The 16,994-nt window shown below is 37.5% G+C and overlaps 1 protein-coding gene across 2 annotated transcripts in view; it reads left to right on the top strand.

The window, feature by feature from the left end:
- The first annotated feature begins 1,919 nt into the window (after nucleotides 1-1,919).
- LOC149838131 (uncharacterized) overlaps nucleotides 1,920-16,994 on the top strand; it is a 55,486-nt gene continuing 40,411 nt past the window's right edge. For both annotated transcript variants that reach the window (XM_090007598.1, XM_090007596.1), the window contains exon 1: nucleotides 1,920-2,127. In XM_090007598.1, coding sequence (XP_089863724.1) covers nucleotides 1,981-2,127 — 147 coding nt within the window. In that variant the 5' untranslated portion in view covers nucleotides 1,920-1,980. The remainder of the gene's footprint in view (nucleotides 2,128-16,994) is intronic.

Genomic DNA, 16,994 nt, shown 5'->3' with positions numbered 1-16,994 from the left:
AAAGATGAAGAAACCAGTTGCAGGAGTACGATCAAACACAAACAAGCATTGACGAACCTACAAAGGAGCTCTGGACCTAGAGGGAGGGGCCAAGGGGCATCGATGGGGCGGCGGAGTCGTCGTGGCCAGCGACAGACGAGGAGGAGGAGCCACCTGTTGTGCTGCTGAAGGGATGCCCCCTCTTGGCGCCGAAGGCGGTGGTGCCACCACCCGCCTCTCCGGAGGAGCCCTTGCATTTTTTTCATTTTCGTCCCCTCCATTCCTGTTCTTTTTTAACAGGGGGAGGTAGGGGGAGGTGGATCGAAAATTACATACGATTATGGATGCGGTGGACGTGCAGAACGCCGTCCGCCGCATTCAACGTTTGTCTGATTTTGCTGTTCCTAGCGGGATTTTCGTCTGAATCCCACTTGAAACTGCGCATCAAACATGCCCTATAAATCATCTTTTTTACATGTTTTTTTCAGTTTTCTTGGTTAGACCCTAAAGATGCTTTCCACCTAGATTGGCAGTTTGGCTTGTTTTGTTAAAAAAAGAGTTTGAATAATGTGATTTTGACAGCTAGAAAGAGCTTAAAAAATGGGCAGACAACAAAATACCGTGACTTCATGATCTAATAGGTCATGTTTTTACCTTGCAAAACAACACACCTATGTATATGGGTAGGTGCCTACCGAGCTTGGATAAGGGTTTTTAGGTTGTTTTTCACATGTGTTCTGCATAATCATTTGATAGAAAATCATATTTGGATCATATTTTTTAGAAAAAAATATTTTTTAAGCATTGAATATTTTTAAAAATTATAGACCGTTGATTTTTGAATCTTATAAAAAACTAACTTGGTGTTGAACGAATGATCCAAAAGTCAATTCCCTCAAAATCAAGGACCATATTTGTATGGTCAGATTTTAGAAAAAATATAAACAATCTTTCCCAAGTTCGGTAGGCACAAAAAAGCCTTAAGCACCAGAATGATTATTGAAGTGGATAGTTTTCATTTGTTTATTTTTATGTTTTTTTTTTCTTATTTTGACCCTAGGGTTGTGATCTATATGGTTTGTTTAGTATGAATCAGCTTTTGGATAAACTGAGTATGCCATTTGAGCAGGTTTTTATAAGGTATCAAGAATCAATGGCCTAAGATTGTCATACATTTCAAGGCTCATAAATCATAATTTCATCAGAAAAAATACGATCCAACACCCTGTTTCTAGCAAATAAATAATGTTGAACACATATGTGGGGTCAAATTTTCAAGAAAAAACTTGAAATTTAGAAAATCATGACTGTCCACACTGTATGAACTATAGGAAGAACCAATTATATATATATATATATGTATATATAGCTACTAGAGTATAAACTAGGCTTTTTTTTTTTACTTTTTTTCAAACTGAACTACGTAGATATGTTCAACATGGTCCATTTGCTATGAACCAACCGTTGGATCATTTTTTTTGACAAAAAACATGAATTTTGGATGCTTAAATATTTAAGAAAATTCAAAGTTGTGTCTATTTTTAATCCTTAAAAGGTCATGCTTATGCATTCAATAAGATGATTCAAGAGCCGGTGCCTCTAAAACCAAGCATGCTCGTCACATTCATACCATCAAATTGAAGACGAAAATTAACTCACCATAACTCCAAACTCTATATGAATTGGCATTTTTAGCACTTTTTTAGCAAACCTAATCCCACGGATGTGTTTGGCATGACCATTTTGCTAAAAATTGATACTTGGATCATGTTTTTAAAATTAATAATGAGGCTTGAACATTGACGAAAATTTTGAATCATTGATTTTTTAAGCTTGAAAAAAAAAAACTTCCTGCGGCATGCCGGACATTGAGCCTAGTCTAGTCAATTGGAGCCAAAGTCCTCCTTAAAGGGGAGAAGGCCGTCTTCGTCGTCTGCCTCAGTGAACGAAACAGAAGCGAGGTTCCCGAAGAGTCTTTCGATTTGTAAAGGCAGGCGATCGATGATAGGAGCTCAGGACTCGAAGGCGCTTCTCTCCCTGCTGGCCGGCGAGGAGCGGCCCCTCGCCGACATCGCCGCCGACTTCGACTCCAGATTCTCATCCGACAACCATTTCCGCGTCCGATGCTGCCTCGCCATGCTCCTGGAGGCAATACCCATCGCTCTCTCTCTCTCTCTCTCTCACTCCCTCTATTTTGATTTTGATTTGTATCCGCCTCTGTTTCTCAGTGGGGTGTTATTAGGATTGGGATCTTCTCCTTTTCTACGATTTTGTATTCTCTCGTTCCGTGAGATCCCGTTGTTGTTTATCGATTTTGAACCCCAAGGTGGTGTTTTGGACGCACTCGATTATCCTGAGAATGGGAGAATTCTACGTGCCAAGTTATCCCATTTGTCTGGATTAGTGGGTGGGGGTTCAATCGAACATCCGCTTGGGGTTTTCCTACCCTTGATATTTTCTGAAATCCCGAAAAGTAAGGAACTTTGGGAACTAATGGGATCAATTTTTCAAGATGTCTGTGAAAAAAATCGCTTCAATGGTATGAATGTCTTGCTATTTTATGTACCATCTTGCGGTAAGAGTCAGAGCTGTAAACTTGGCCTTTTGCCTTGGAGTTGGTGTTCAATATTCACCGGTTCTTCTATTCCATGTTAGGCATTTGTTGCTCTTCCCGACCTTTTTCCCGTGATTGTTTAGTTTATTTTTTAACAGAACCCGTGATTTAGTTTATTTTTTAACAGAACCCGTGATTGTTTAGTTTGTTTTTTAACAGAACCCGTGATTGTTTAGTTTGTTTTTTAACAGAACCCGTGATTGTTTAGTTATCAAAAGATGTTTTTATTTTTATTTTTATTTTTATTTTTTTATTTGCATCACCAATGGTCTTCATAACCGTGCATTTGTCTGCAAAAAACTGGGTGTATCCTTGAAAAAAATATATAAAATGCGTGTAGATAGACGGAATTCAGAAAGGCAATGAATCTGAAATTGAACTTGACACGAAGTAATAGGAGAGAGAAAAAATGGTGCTTTTTTATTATCGAAGATCGCTGCATCATGAAGAAAACTAGAAAAGCGTCACTCTAAATTTCAAAAGAGAAAATTGTGCAGCCCACTTCTTTATGTAATCTGCCAACACTTGCTGCCCAAGTTAGTTATACCCAGAACCTTAATTCACGCATTCATTAAATTCTTAGAAAAACATTATTTGCATAATCCTTTAAAACAATTGCATTACCAATGTCATTCCTTTATTGATAATTGATGGCCGCATTAAGCAACCCACTGGCCCTGTGGTGCATTGAGTAAGTGACTGTAAAAGAGGCACATAGAGGAGGAATTTGTCTGTTTCATGTCAATTACTGATTTTGGATTGTATCTTTCTAGACGCGGCCATTTTGGAACAATAAAAGTGAGGTCCTTTTGTGGCCAATTTATGGCTTTAAGTTTGGACCTAAAGCTGCTAAAGATTAAATATCTGCTATATAGGTTTGGTGCGTTCATGAAATGTTTGGTGCGTTCATGAAATGTTCAGTTGCTGACTATGTAGATCGCACTCTTGTTGTCACTGATGCTTTTGTCACTTCAACTCCCATATTAGCTAACAATCTTCTGAGCAAGATTACCTTCATCGTTGTGGTGGCCATGACTCGTTATTCAGCTTCTGTTGATGAAAGCAAAACCTTATGTTGCTTCTTGCACCTCTACGAAATCAAGGATTCACCTAAGAAAATACAAAAAACTAGTGATTGAGTGCTTGTTATTGGGATCACCTCCCATGTCAGCATTAGTATAAGCAATTAAATCTAATGAAGATGAAGCAAACATGAAGATGTCTCATGAAGAAGAAGACTTAATGTATTTAATAGTACACAAAACTGCTCATATGTGAACAGAAGTAGGAACATGCTAAAATTGACTAGCTCTGTGTACAACGTGTGCTATATCAGGTCTAATAATTGAGAGGTAGGAGAGTGCTCCAATAAGCTATCTTTAAGTAATGAGATCTTCAAGAGATTCTCAATTATCAATTGACATTTTGGAGTTACAACCTTAGAGCTATCAACTCTCTTATCATACGTGATTACGGACCTGAAAACAATATCAAAAGCAAATTTAGATTGGGATAATAAATATCTGAGGAATAAGCAACCTTAATATATTAATAAGCCTAGATCAATCATTTCAAAATGATTTTTAAGAAACTTTTTAATGTTTTCAACTCTCTGTTTGTCACCTCCGGTGATGATCATGTCATTCACATAAATAATAATAATAATAAATACCTGCATAAGAAATCTTAACAAATAAAGTAGTGTAAGTTAGGCAAGTTCTGAATCCAATATCAAACATGACATGACTAAACCTATCATACCAAACTTTTGGTGCCTGTTTAAGTTTATAAAGAGTTTTTTTGTAAACGAATAACTTTTATCTTTGTGAATACTTATACCTGATGGTGTCTCCATATAAACTTCTTCAATTAGGTTTCTATTGAGAAAAACCTTTTTGACATCCATTTGAAATATAAGCCATTTTCTAACAGAGGTTAAGACTATTAAGGTCCTAACTATGGTCATCCTGACAACTGGAGCAAAAGTTTCTTCGTAATCTATGTTACACTCTTAAGAATATTCCTTGACAACTAATCTAATTTTATATCTTTCAAGAGTTCCATCACTCTTGGTTTTAATCTTATAAATCCACCTACAACCTATATGTTTCTTTCCTTGTGGAATATCTTGAATAGTCTAAGTGTTAGCCTTTTGTAAAGCTTCTAATTCTATTATCATGACTTCTACCCATTTAGTATGTTCTTTAGCTTGAGTATAGGATGAATGTTCTATATACGAGTGTATTAATGCAATGAATGCCTTATAGTTGTTAGAAAAAGATTCGTAGGACACAAATTTACCGGGACGTTTAGAGACTTTAAATGACCTTCTAGTTTGTACTTCTGAATATTTTTCTAGTGCACATGGAAGATTGAAATCCTTACGAAACAATCAGTGTCCCTATAGGTTTGCTCTTCATTAATTACATTATATGTCCCTATAGGTTTGCTCTTCATTAATTACATTATATTTTGTATCTATGACATCTTGACCATCATCAAGGTCATATTCATAGTCACAACTATCATACTTTGAAGTCAAATCTATACGAAAGGAATACTCGGTTAATTCCTTAGCTTTTTCAAAATAAAAAAATTTTCCTTTTTCAAGAAGATACATTTCTTGATACATACAATTTTCTATCTTGAATATCAAAATACCTATAACCTTTTTGGTTATTTGCATAACCTAGGAAAGCACAAGTAATGTCACGGGGAGAGAGTTTATCATTCTTATTAGTGAAAACAAAACATTTACATCAAAAAACTCTTAATCTAGAGTAATCAAGAGTTAATTTAACGAGTTTTTCAATTGGAGTTATATTTTTTAAAGAGGAAGATGACATTCTGTTAATGAGATAGGTAGCAGTTAAGGCTGCTTCAACCCAAAATTCTTTTGGTATTTGGTTAATAAGGTCCTAGTAGTTTGCATAATGTGTCTGTGATTTCATTCGGCCAAGCCATTTTGTTATGGTGTGTGAGGACAGGATCTTTGATGTGTGATGTCATATAAATTGAGATAATCCTTAAATTATTTTGACAAAAATTCTCCCCTTGAATCGGTATGAAAAATGAAAATATCATTTTGAAACTTATTTCTAACCATTTTGTGAAATGTTTGAAAATGTAAAAAGACCTAAGTTTTTTATAAGTATATTCAACAAGATACTATGATCAAGACCTTAATATTCTTGATGATAAACACATGCACAATAAGAACTCTTGTGCACAAAAGCACAACCCACTAAATCTCACAAATGCACACACGCATAAAAATATAAGAAATTTGTATTGAAGAAATTGGAGAGCATAAGCTCCAAAGAATACCTTTACAAAGGGGAGAAGACCCCTATATATAACACAAAAATGGGACCTTGGAGAGCCCCCAATGTGATCGTTGGAGCCCCTCCAACGGTCACAAATGTGACCGTTGGAGGGGCCCAACGATCATATTGGGTCCCTTCCAAGACAAATAAAAAAGAATAAAAAAAGAAAAAGAAAAAAAGAAAAAAGTAAAAAGAAAAAAGAAAATTACATGCACATTCCAAAGGGAATATGCGAAAAAGGTAAAAGACTAAAATACCCCTATGGATGATATATATAATTAGATAGATACATATACACATATATGAAATATATATGTATATATATCTTTCTTTATATATATAAAATATATATGGGCATTGCAATGATAATGGATTACAATTTAACACCTTCCCTTAAACTTAGGGCATGATGACCGAAAGTTTGCCAAGAAGGAAGTTGAATCGCGGAAAACACAGAGCTTTAGTGAAGAAATCTGCCAACTGATATTCTAAAGTTACATACGGAAGATCTATGACTCCTTTGAGATATGCTTCTCGAACATAGTGACAATCCATCTCAATGTGTTTAGTTTGCCCATGAAATATATGATTTTTGACAATATAAATCGCACTCTTGTTATCACAACATAGCTTGGTGGGTCTTTCAACATTGATTCCTATATCTTCTAATAACTGATAAATCCATACAATTTCTATGGTAGTAGTTGTCATGACTCGATATTCAACTTCAGTAGATGATAAAGACACTTTTTGTTGCTTCTTGCACCTCCATGAGATCAACGAGTCTCTTAAAAATACACAAAAACCAGTGGTGGAGTGACGGTTATTTGGGTCACCTCCCCAGTCAAAGTCAGTATAAGCAATTAATTTCAATTCAAAAGAGGAGGATAAAAATACTCTCTTATTTAATGTACCCTTTATGGATCTCACAATCCGCAAGATGACACTCATGTGAAGTGTGAACTGATGGTGCATGTTGGAACTGACTTGCAATATGAACTGCATGAGAAATATCTGGTCTAGTAATACTCAGATACATCAATGATCACACAAGCTGCCTGGAGGGTGTGGGATCGGAGAGATGAATGCCATCATCAACCTTCATTTTAGCTCCTACTATAGCAGGAGTTTCAAAAACTTTATCATCTGTAATACCTGACCTCTCAATAACCTCAGATGCAAGCTTAGTTTGAGACAAAAAATACTCTCTATGAGAGTATGCCACTTCAATACCCCAAAAAATAAGTTAGAAATCCCAAATCAGACATTTCAAATCTATCTTTTAAAATTGATTTTATGCTTTTCACCCCTTTAGCATCACTTTCGGTTATTAACATATCATCTACATACAAAAGCAGAATGACAATCCCTACATTGGTTTTTCTAACAAACAAAGCAGTGTCAGTGAAACAGGATGAAAAACCATTTTCTAACATTACGGAGTTAAACCTATCATACAAAGCCTTGGGGGCTTGTTTCAAATCATAAAGTGCTTTTCGAAGGCGAAACACTTTCCTTTTTGAAGTCTCCATTCCTGGTGGAGCATCCATATATACCTCTTTATTTAAATCGCCATTTAGAAAGACATTTTTAACATCCATTTGATAGATGTTCCATTTGTTAATTGAAACAACGGTGATGAGGCATCAAACAATGACCATTCGGGCCACAGGGGCAAACATTGCTTCATAGTCAATCCTGTATTCTTGACTATATCCCTTTCCAACTAACCGAGCTTTATAGGGTCTCAAGAGATCTATCGCTCTTAGTTTTTACCTTAAATATTCATCTGCACCCTATTGCTTTGTTACCCTTAGGAAGAACTTGAAATTCTCAAGTTTTTGCCCTGTTGAGAGCTGAAAGCTCACATTCCATTGCTTTCAGCCACTCATTATTCTTTTTGGCTTCTTCGAAGTTCCTGGGTTCTACATAGGAATGAATGACGCTAAGGCAGGCTCTATGTTTAGGAGTAAAGGAATCATATGAGATGAACCTAGAAGACATCTTTCTATTTCTTTTAGTTCTTCATAGATTTTCATCATTTGTTGAATTGGAACCACTAGGTTCACTGTATTTTTCAATGGCACTCCTGGAACTGTTTGTCTCTATGAGTATATGTTATAAGGTCTCTCGATACTCCTTCATCACTATGTTGGGAGATAGGAGGATGAAAGGAAATATCTTCTTCGTCTTCTTTATTATTGTCCTAATTAGAAGTGAGTTCATTATCACTATCATCATCATGAGCTAATAATTCAAATAAAAAGGAGTAATCCATGTTTTCTTTAAAAGGTTCACTTCTTTCAAAACCATTAACATTTTTCAGAAAACTCACATTTCTAAAAACATATAATTTATCATTCTTAATATCATAACAACGAAACCCTTTTGGAGTTTCAGAATATCCAAGAAATGCGCAGGCAATGGCTTTCAGTGAAAGCTTGTCGTTCTTGTCAGTAAGAACAAAGCATTTGCAGCAAAAAATTCTCAACCGACTATAGTCGGGTTCTTTAGTATACAACATTTCAAAAGGCGAGATATTGTTCAAGTTTTTTGAAGGTAGCCGATTTATTAGATAGACAGACGCTAAAGCAGCTTCAGCCCCAAAACCTTTTGGAATGTTTTGAGAAATAAGTAGAGTTCGAGTTCTCTATTATGTGTCTATGATTTCTTTTGGCTAATCCATTTTGTTGAGGGGTTTTCTAACAACATCTTTGGTGAAGAATACCATGACTTTCAAGATAAATTTTGAATTCACTTGAAAGGTATTCTCCACCAGAGTCAGTTCTAAAATTTTTTAGATCCCCATTGAATTGATTTTTAATCATCATATGCTAGGTTTTAAAAGTCGAAAAAACTTCGTATTTGTGTTTAAGAAAACAAATTCAACAATATCTCGTGTAGTCATCGACAAAAATGACATAATATGCAAAACCTCCTTTTGACAAGACATGTGCCAGTCCTCATACATCCGAATGAACAATTTCAAAAGGTCTTGTTGTAAACATAGATCTTTGACAAAAAGGTAATTTTTTCATTTTTCCAATTATATAATCGATATAATTGAAATCACTTTTACATAGACTTTTAACAAAAGGTAAATGAGAAATTTTTACAATATTCGGATGTTCAAGTCTCTTGTGTCACACATTAATATCTTTTTGTTGGACAACATTACAAAATGGGTTCTTTGGAATTTAAAGAAAATCGACATAGTAAAGATCGCCTTTCCTAGAGTCTTTCCCAATCAACCTCTCGGACCGACGATCCTGTATCCAACATTTGTTAGATGAAAAATTTATATCACACATATGATCCGAGAGTTGAGAAACCGAAAGTAAATTTAAGTTTAATTTAGGTATAAATCTATTTTTTGGAATAAAAAACCTTGTTTTTCAAAATTTTCAATTCCTTTTACTTCAATAAATGTTCCATCCGCGGTTGAAACAAAGGATGGGGAGCAATTATTTGAGTAATCGGAAAAAGAACTCATACTCGGGGTCATGTGAAATGAAGCACCCGAATCTAAAAGCCATGATGTCTTACCAGGAGGAGAAGAGGTTGACATGATAGCGGCTTCGGAAATAGCCTCTTTGAGAAGAGGTTGAAGAACATCCACAATTTGTTGCAATGAGAGCTCCATTTGAAGATGATGATGACTCTTCCTTTTGAGGTTGGGATGTGGTAGCCATGGCTAGTAACTTCTTCCATTTTGGACATACTGGTTTGATGTGCCCCGGTTCCTTACAAAAGTGGCACAAGAGCAGGCTATAATCCCTCTTTCCTCCTTGACCACTTGAACTTTGGTTTTGATTCTTGAAATAAGGAGGCTTGTAGGTCCTTAGATTGCTCCCCGGTCTTGAAACAACATTAACACCTTCATTTTCTTCATTATTGGAAGGTGTTGCTAGAACACTTGGGTTATTCTTACATATACCCATACGTGTCTCTTCCCCACTTAGTTTAGTAATTACATCTTGAAGAGAGGGGGAGGTGAAGGCGGATAGGAGAGATGATCAAATTTGTTCAAATTTGGGTCTAAGCCCATTCAAAAAATTGAAAAAACGATCTTCTTCTAATTGCTTATGCCTAAGCTCAATAGCCTCTCCGCTCCATTTGGGTTCAAGCATAGCAAACTCATCCAAAATGGAAGACAACTCTGTGAAATGCTCTCTAATAGTCATTTCGTTTTGTTGAAGGGTCAAGGCCCTTTTTTGAAGATAGTATTTGTGGGACAAATCCCTTGAAGTGTACATTTTTTCAAGGTATTCCCACGCTTGAGAATCTTTCTTGAACTTTATAATGTTGGCAATTATTCTTGTCTCTGTAGAATGAGAAGAGATGTACAGCCACCTGTGTGTAGAGAGAGAGAGAGAGAGAGGAAGAGAAAAACAGCACAATAGAACTCGTTAACCACGATTAGGGCTTCTCTCTATATTAAATAGAGAGAGGCAAAAACTGAGAAATTACATCTAAGTCCTTATGAAAAAAGTATTTCAGAAAACCTCTAATAAAGAATAACTTAACCTAAAAAACCACCTATTCTCAACACTCCCCCTCAAGCTGGAGCATAGATATCTATCATGCTCAGCTTGTCACAGCATCTGGAGAAATTAGGCCTAGCAAGAGGCTTTGTAAACATATCTGCAACTTGGTCTTCAGACTTTAGGTATTTTGTAGTGATATGACCAGCTTGAATCATATCTCTTACATAGTGGCAATCAACCTCAATGTGCTTTGTTCTCTCATGAAAGACAGGATTGTTTGCTATATATGTTGCCGCTTTGTTATCGCACATCATGGTCATTGGAGAGAGAACCTTCACTTGGAGGTCATGAAGAACAGTGCAAACCCACATCAATTCAGCAGCTGTTTGGGCCATAGCCCGATATTCCGATTCAGCACTTGACCTGGAAACCACAGTTTGTTTCTTACTTCTCCATGAAATCAAGTTTTCTCCCAGAAACACACAGAATCCTGTAGTAGATTTTCTATCTACTACAGATCCAGCATAGTCAGCATCTGAATAGGCTACTATCTCCAGAGTTCCACCTTTCCTGAACCATAACCCTTTTCCAGGGGATGATTTTAGATATTTGAGAATCATTATGGCTGCATTCCAGTGTACTTCAGTTGGTTTGTCCATAAATTGGCTAACTTTGCTTACTGCTAAAGCAATATCCGGCCTGGTCACAGTTACATATAATAACTTCCCTACTAGGGAGCGATAGCTTTTGCTATCAACAGGTTTTGACCCTTCTTCAAACAACTAAACTTTATGGTCCATGGGAATATTTGCTGGTTTAGCTCCCAACATGCCCGTTTCCTTTAATAAGTCAAGAACATACTTCCGTTGAGACAACACCATCCCTTCTCGGCTCCTAGCAACTTCTATACCCAGAAAATACCTGAGTGAACCAAGGTCTTTTGTAACAAAGTGTTTGTGAAGATGAGCTTTTGTGGCTTCAATAGCTTTCACATCATCTCCTGTAAGAATGATGTCATCCACATATACTACCATAACAACTATGCCAGAGCTAGTTTTCTTTATAAAAAGAGTATGATCTGCTGCTGATCTGTTAAAACCAAAGCTTGACATCACTTCAAACAACTTTTGAAACCATGCACGAGGACTTTGTTTCAAGCCATAAATCGCCTTTCTCAATTTGCACACCTTATGACACTCCCCCTCAACCTCAAAACCTGGAGGTTGTTGCATGTAAACAGTCTCAGAGAGATCCCCATAAAGAAATGCATTTTTCACATCTAATTGACACAAGTTCCAGCCATGCTGAACAACTACTGAGAGAACAAGACGGATGGTACCCATCCGTGCAACAGGAGAAAACGTTTCAAAGAAGTCAATTCCATATGTCTGGGTATATCCTTTCGCAACTAATCTGGCCTTGTACTTTTCAATAAAACCATCAGATTTGTACTTTATTGTATATACCCATTTACAACCAACAATGTCAGCATCTGCTGGGGAATCAACTAGATCCCAGGTATGCTGAGATACCAAAGTTGTCATTTCTTCTTGCATAGCCATCTTCCAGCGATTATCAAGTGCTGCCTGCTGATAGTTCAGAGGAATGGTTTCAGCAGACAAGGCTGAAATAAAAGACTTCATCTTATGTCCAATTCTGGCATGGGAGACAAAATGAGCTATGGGATATAAGGTGCATTGTCTTGTCCCTTTTCGTAGAGCAATAGGCCTGTTATCATCATCCTGAAAAACACTATTGTCAGTAGAACTTACCTCAGGAGAAGAAGAAGATGAAGGCTCTTGCGGAAGTGGAGCTCTACGCACATATACCAATGGAGGATTATTAAATCTGGAAGAGGATGAAGTTTGGTTCGGTAAAGAGGGCACAGATTCCAAAGGAAAAGGAGGTATAGGTAATGAAAAAGACTCAGCTGGATCAACCTGCAGTGGAGAACCGGAACTAGAGTAATATGGAGAGGATTCCAGGAAAGATACGTCCGCACTGACATACTCTCGACGAGAAATAGGATCATAACATCGATAGCCCTTCTGATTTTTCGGATAACCAATAAATATGCATTTTGTAGCTTGAGCTGCTAATTTATCACGGTCAGGGCCAAGTTTATGAACAAAACAGACACATCCAAATATTTTTGGTGAGAAAGAAAAAAGTGGGGCATTAGGTTTTAGGATATGTAATGGAATTTGATCACCCACAGAAGACGAAGGCATGCAGTTGATCAGATAGCAAGAAGTGGTAATCGCATCACCCCAGTATGACGCAGGAACATTGGATTGAATCATAATGGTCCTTGCAACATCAAGGAGGTGTCAATGTTTTCGCTCAGCCACCCCATTTTGTTGAGATGAATAGGCACAAGAAGTTTGTGGTTGGATGCCATGATCTTGGTAAAATTGTAACAAATCTTTTGATTTAAACTCAAGAGCATTATCAGTGCGAACAATCTTGACAATAGATTCAAACTGAGTTTTTATTTCAAGAATTAGGGATTTGATAAGACTTGAAACTTCAGATCGTTCTTTTATTAAAAATACCCATGATAACTTAGAGAAATCATCAACAATAACAAGATAATACCGACACTGAGTCCTAGTAGGAATCTTACTAGGACCCCATACATCTGCATGAAGAAGTTCAAAAACTTTATTACTAGACTGACTCTGACTCAAAGGGAACGAACTTCGATGATGCTTGCCCAACTGACATGCTTCACACTGAAATGATGTGGTGGAAGAAATCTGAGGAAAGACCGACCGAAGCTTTGACAATGAAGGATGACCAAGACGACGATGCCACTGAACAGGGCTGAATGAATGGTCCACTGCAGCATGAACAGAACCCATTGGATGATGTAGGTAGTAAATTCCATTTTCTTCATAGCCTCCACCAATCTTCTTCCCCGTCAGCAAATCCTGAAAATGACAACCCATTGGATCAAATATTACTCTACAATTTTGTTCTTTAATAAGGCAACTAACAGAAAGTAAACTTTGAGGAAAGTTTGGAGCATGAAGAGCATTTTTCAACTGTAATGAGGAGGATATAGAAATATTTCCCTGACCAACAACCGGGGAGGAGCTCCCATCGGCTAATGAGACTCCAAGTTGAGCCTTAATGACCTTTAGATCTGAAAAAACACGAGAGTTTCCACACAAATGTCTGGATGCACCAGAGTCAATAACCCACTTACTATCATTCGGATAGAGATGATTCCCGGTTGAATAGGCAATACCAGCTACAGGAGAACTGGAACTCAAAGGTCGGAGAGCAATCAACTCATCATATTCCGCACGACTAAGGGTGATACTACTTTCATTTGTAGTGAGATTCTCTTGTGCATTAGTTGCCTCAATAGTAGTAACATGAGCTTTAGGATTATATGACTTTGATGCAGAAGAGATTGGCCGACCATGCTTATCCCAACAACGATCTTCTAAATGTCCAAACTTTCCACAGAACGTACATTGAAGCTTTCCTCTGCCTCCCATACCACGTCCACGTTCTCGTCCTCTGATATTCTGAATATTTCCACGGCCATAACTAGATGGGGCAACAAGAGCAGATGTCTGAGTCACAGGCTGAGATTGTGGCAGAGATATCGCAAGTCTACTCAGACGATTGTAAGCGTCAGCAAGAGTCGGAACATCTGAACCAGTCAACATTTGAACTTTTGCAACAGAAAAATCTGAAGAGAGACCTGTAAGAAAACGAGCAACCATGGTTTGTTCTTGATGATCCTTTTGCTTCGAGCAACACAGAGGCCGGTGAGCATTAAGTCTTTCAAACGCAGCTTTGACAGAGGCATAGTACTGGGCCAAGGTCTGATCTCCCTGTTGCAAGTTATATATTTCCTGTTCGACTTGCAAGATACGACTAACATTCGTTTCTTGTGAGTATGTATCACGGAGATTGTCCCACATCAGTTTGGCTGTATTATAGTAGATCAATCCATCTGCAATATGGGGTTCGACACTATTCATGATCCAAGACATAACTATGTCATTATCTTCATCCCAAGTAGCATATTTTCCCAATTTCTCAGTGGGTTCGACTTCTAACAAAATATGTTTTCGACGATGTCCAGATACTGACATCATAAAAGTTCTGGACCACCTGGCATAGTTGGTTTCATTCAACCTTACGGAAGAGCCATACGAGAAGGGGTTGGCAAAAGCCTTATACTCCCCAATGTGTTCCATTTTGGAATCACATTTCGAAGTTTCAGCCATATTGAACATGTGAACCAAAAAAGAATAATTACCTCACTTGAACAACAAGTGTTCAAGAGGAATTTTCCAACTCAGCAGAAAATCACACCTGCTGTTTCCACAACAACCAACAGTCCACACATAAAACAAAAAATCAACACAGCAGGATATCACACCTGCTATTTTCCACGACAGAAGAGTACCTTAAGCTACCATGCTTCCAAAAAAAATTCAGTTGCTGTTGATACCACAGGAATCACGAACACTGCTGCACCCAACCACATCACGACAAATGATAGAATGCAGCCGCAAAAAACTAATATTCACTACACCTGCTGTTCTCCAACATGTAAGGCACGACATCCAGTAAATCTTCAGGGCACAGTTAGACAGATCAAGTATATTTCGATCACAAGTAATCAGCACAGGATTCTGATTTCCCGCAATCAGCACAGGGAAGAACTCACCAATCACGGCAACACAGAAAATGAAGATTTTTGTTGTTCCCAAACAGGAGGAACACCCTTCGACCAGAAGAGAACTCAGCAATCACGGATCTGTATTCACGGCAACACAGAAAATGAAGATTTTTTGCTGTTCCCAAACAGCAGGAACACCCTTCGACCAGGAGAGAACTCAACAATCACGACAACACAGAAAATGAAGATTTGTGCTGCTCCCAAACAGCAGGAACACCCTTCGACCACTCACGAACCCCAAAAAAAATTCACGTCATAGCAGGAACTGGACTCGGCAACACTAGGTCGCAGCAGGAGATCCCGACGAGGAGAACAGATCTAGATCTTCTCCTTAGATCTGACGACAGATCTGGGTAACATCCCAGATCTGTTATCAGATCTTCCCCCAATCAACCAGATTCAAACCTGATTTTTAAGAAGTCGTAGGAAGATTTTTCTGTTGATCACGCTCCCACGATCACGATTCCACGATCTCGATCACGATCCACGCGCCCAATCAACCAGTTCCTGTTGATCACGCTCCCACGATCACAATCACGATCCCACGATCGGTAGCTTTGATACCCATGTAGAATGAGAAGAGATGTACAGCCACCTGTGTGTAGAGAGAGAGAGAGAGAGAGAGAGAGGAAGAGAAAAACTGCACAATAGAACTCGTTAACCACGATTAGGGCTTCTCTCTATATTAAATAGAGAGAGAGGCAAAAACTGAGAAATTACATCTAAGTCCTTATGAAAAAAGTATTTCAGAAAACCTCTAATAAAGAATAACTTAACCTAAAAAACCACCTATTCTCAACAGTCTCTACGGACGAGAAAATCCATGAGGATTTTGAAGTTCCTCATCTACCATTCTTTATGTTTTTTGCTATAATCTTCAAGAGCCCCGACTCTTTCTTCTCCTTCAAGAATTTTTATTTCTCCTCTCTCCATCAAGGTGATCTTAGGCTCCGGTTTGGGAATCGAGCTTTGGACATAGCCCCAAAGCCTTTTTCCTTTAATATGCGCCTCCATATTTTCGGCCCAAACTTGATAGTTGGAGCTATTAAGTTTAAAGCCGAGAGAGAAATAGGAGACTTTTTCAGCCATTGGAGAGGAGAAATGATGAAAAAAGATACGTACCTCAAGAGATTTTTAGATCTTTCTTGGTGGAAGAATCTTCTAAAGTATTGGATAAATGAAAGGATCCACCCTAATCACCAAATATTTGAGGGCACGCTTTTCGAGGCACCAGAAAATGTGAGAATCCACACGATCTTTCTTTCTCCGACCTTGCTTTGATACCATGTAAAAATATCTTCAACAAGATACTATGATCAAGACCTTAATATTCTTGATGATAAACACGTGCACACATGCACAATAATAACTCTTTAGAACACTTAGTGCACAAAAGCACGACCCACTAAATCTCACAAATGCACACACACATAAAAATATAAGAAATTTGTATTGAAGAAATTGGAGAGCATAAGCTCCAAAGAATACCTTTACAAAGGGGAGAAGTCTCCTATATATAACACAAAAAGGGGACCTTGGAGAGGCCTCAATGTGATCGTTGGAACCCCTCCAACGGTCACAAATGTGACCGTTGGAGGGGCCCAACGATCATATTGGGTCCCTTCAAAGACAAATAAAAAAGAATAAAAAGAAAAAAGAAAATTACATGCACATTCCAAAGGGAATATGCGCAAAAAGGTAAAAGACTAAAATACCCCTATGGCTGATATATATTTATATATATAATTAGATAGATACATATATATATATATATGTGTGTGTGTATATGTATCTTTCTTTAGATATAAAATATATATGGGCATTACAATGATAATGGATTACAATTTAACAAGATTTATGTTTAAGTAAATTCAAGTATG

Source organism: Nuphar pumila, chromosome 5 (genome assembly GCF_984573655.1).
Source record: "Nuphar pumila chromosome 5, dmNupPumi1.hap1.1, whole genome shotgun sequence".
NCBI classification, from domain to species: domain Eukaryota; kingdom Viridiplantae; phylum Streptophyta; class Magnoliopsida; order Nymphaeales; family Nymphaeaceae; genus Nuphar; species Nuphar pumila.
The sequence above is the reverse complement of the archived record's forward strand: the minus strand, read 5'-3'. Positions and strand labels throughout refer to the sequence as shown.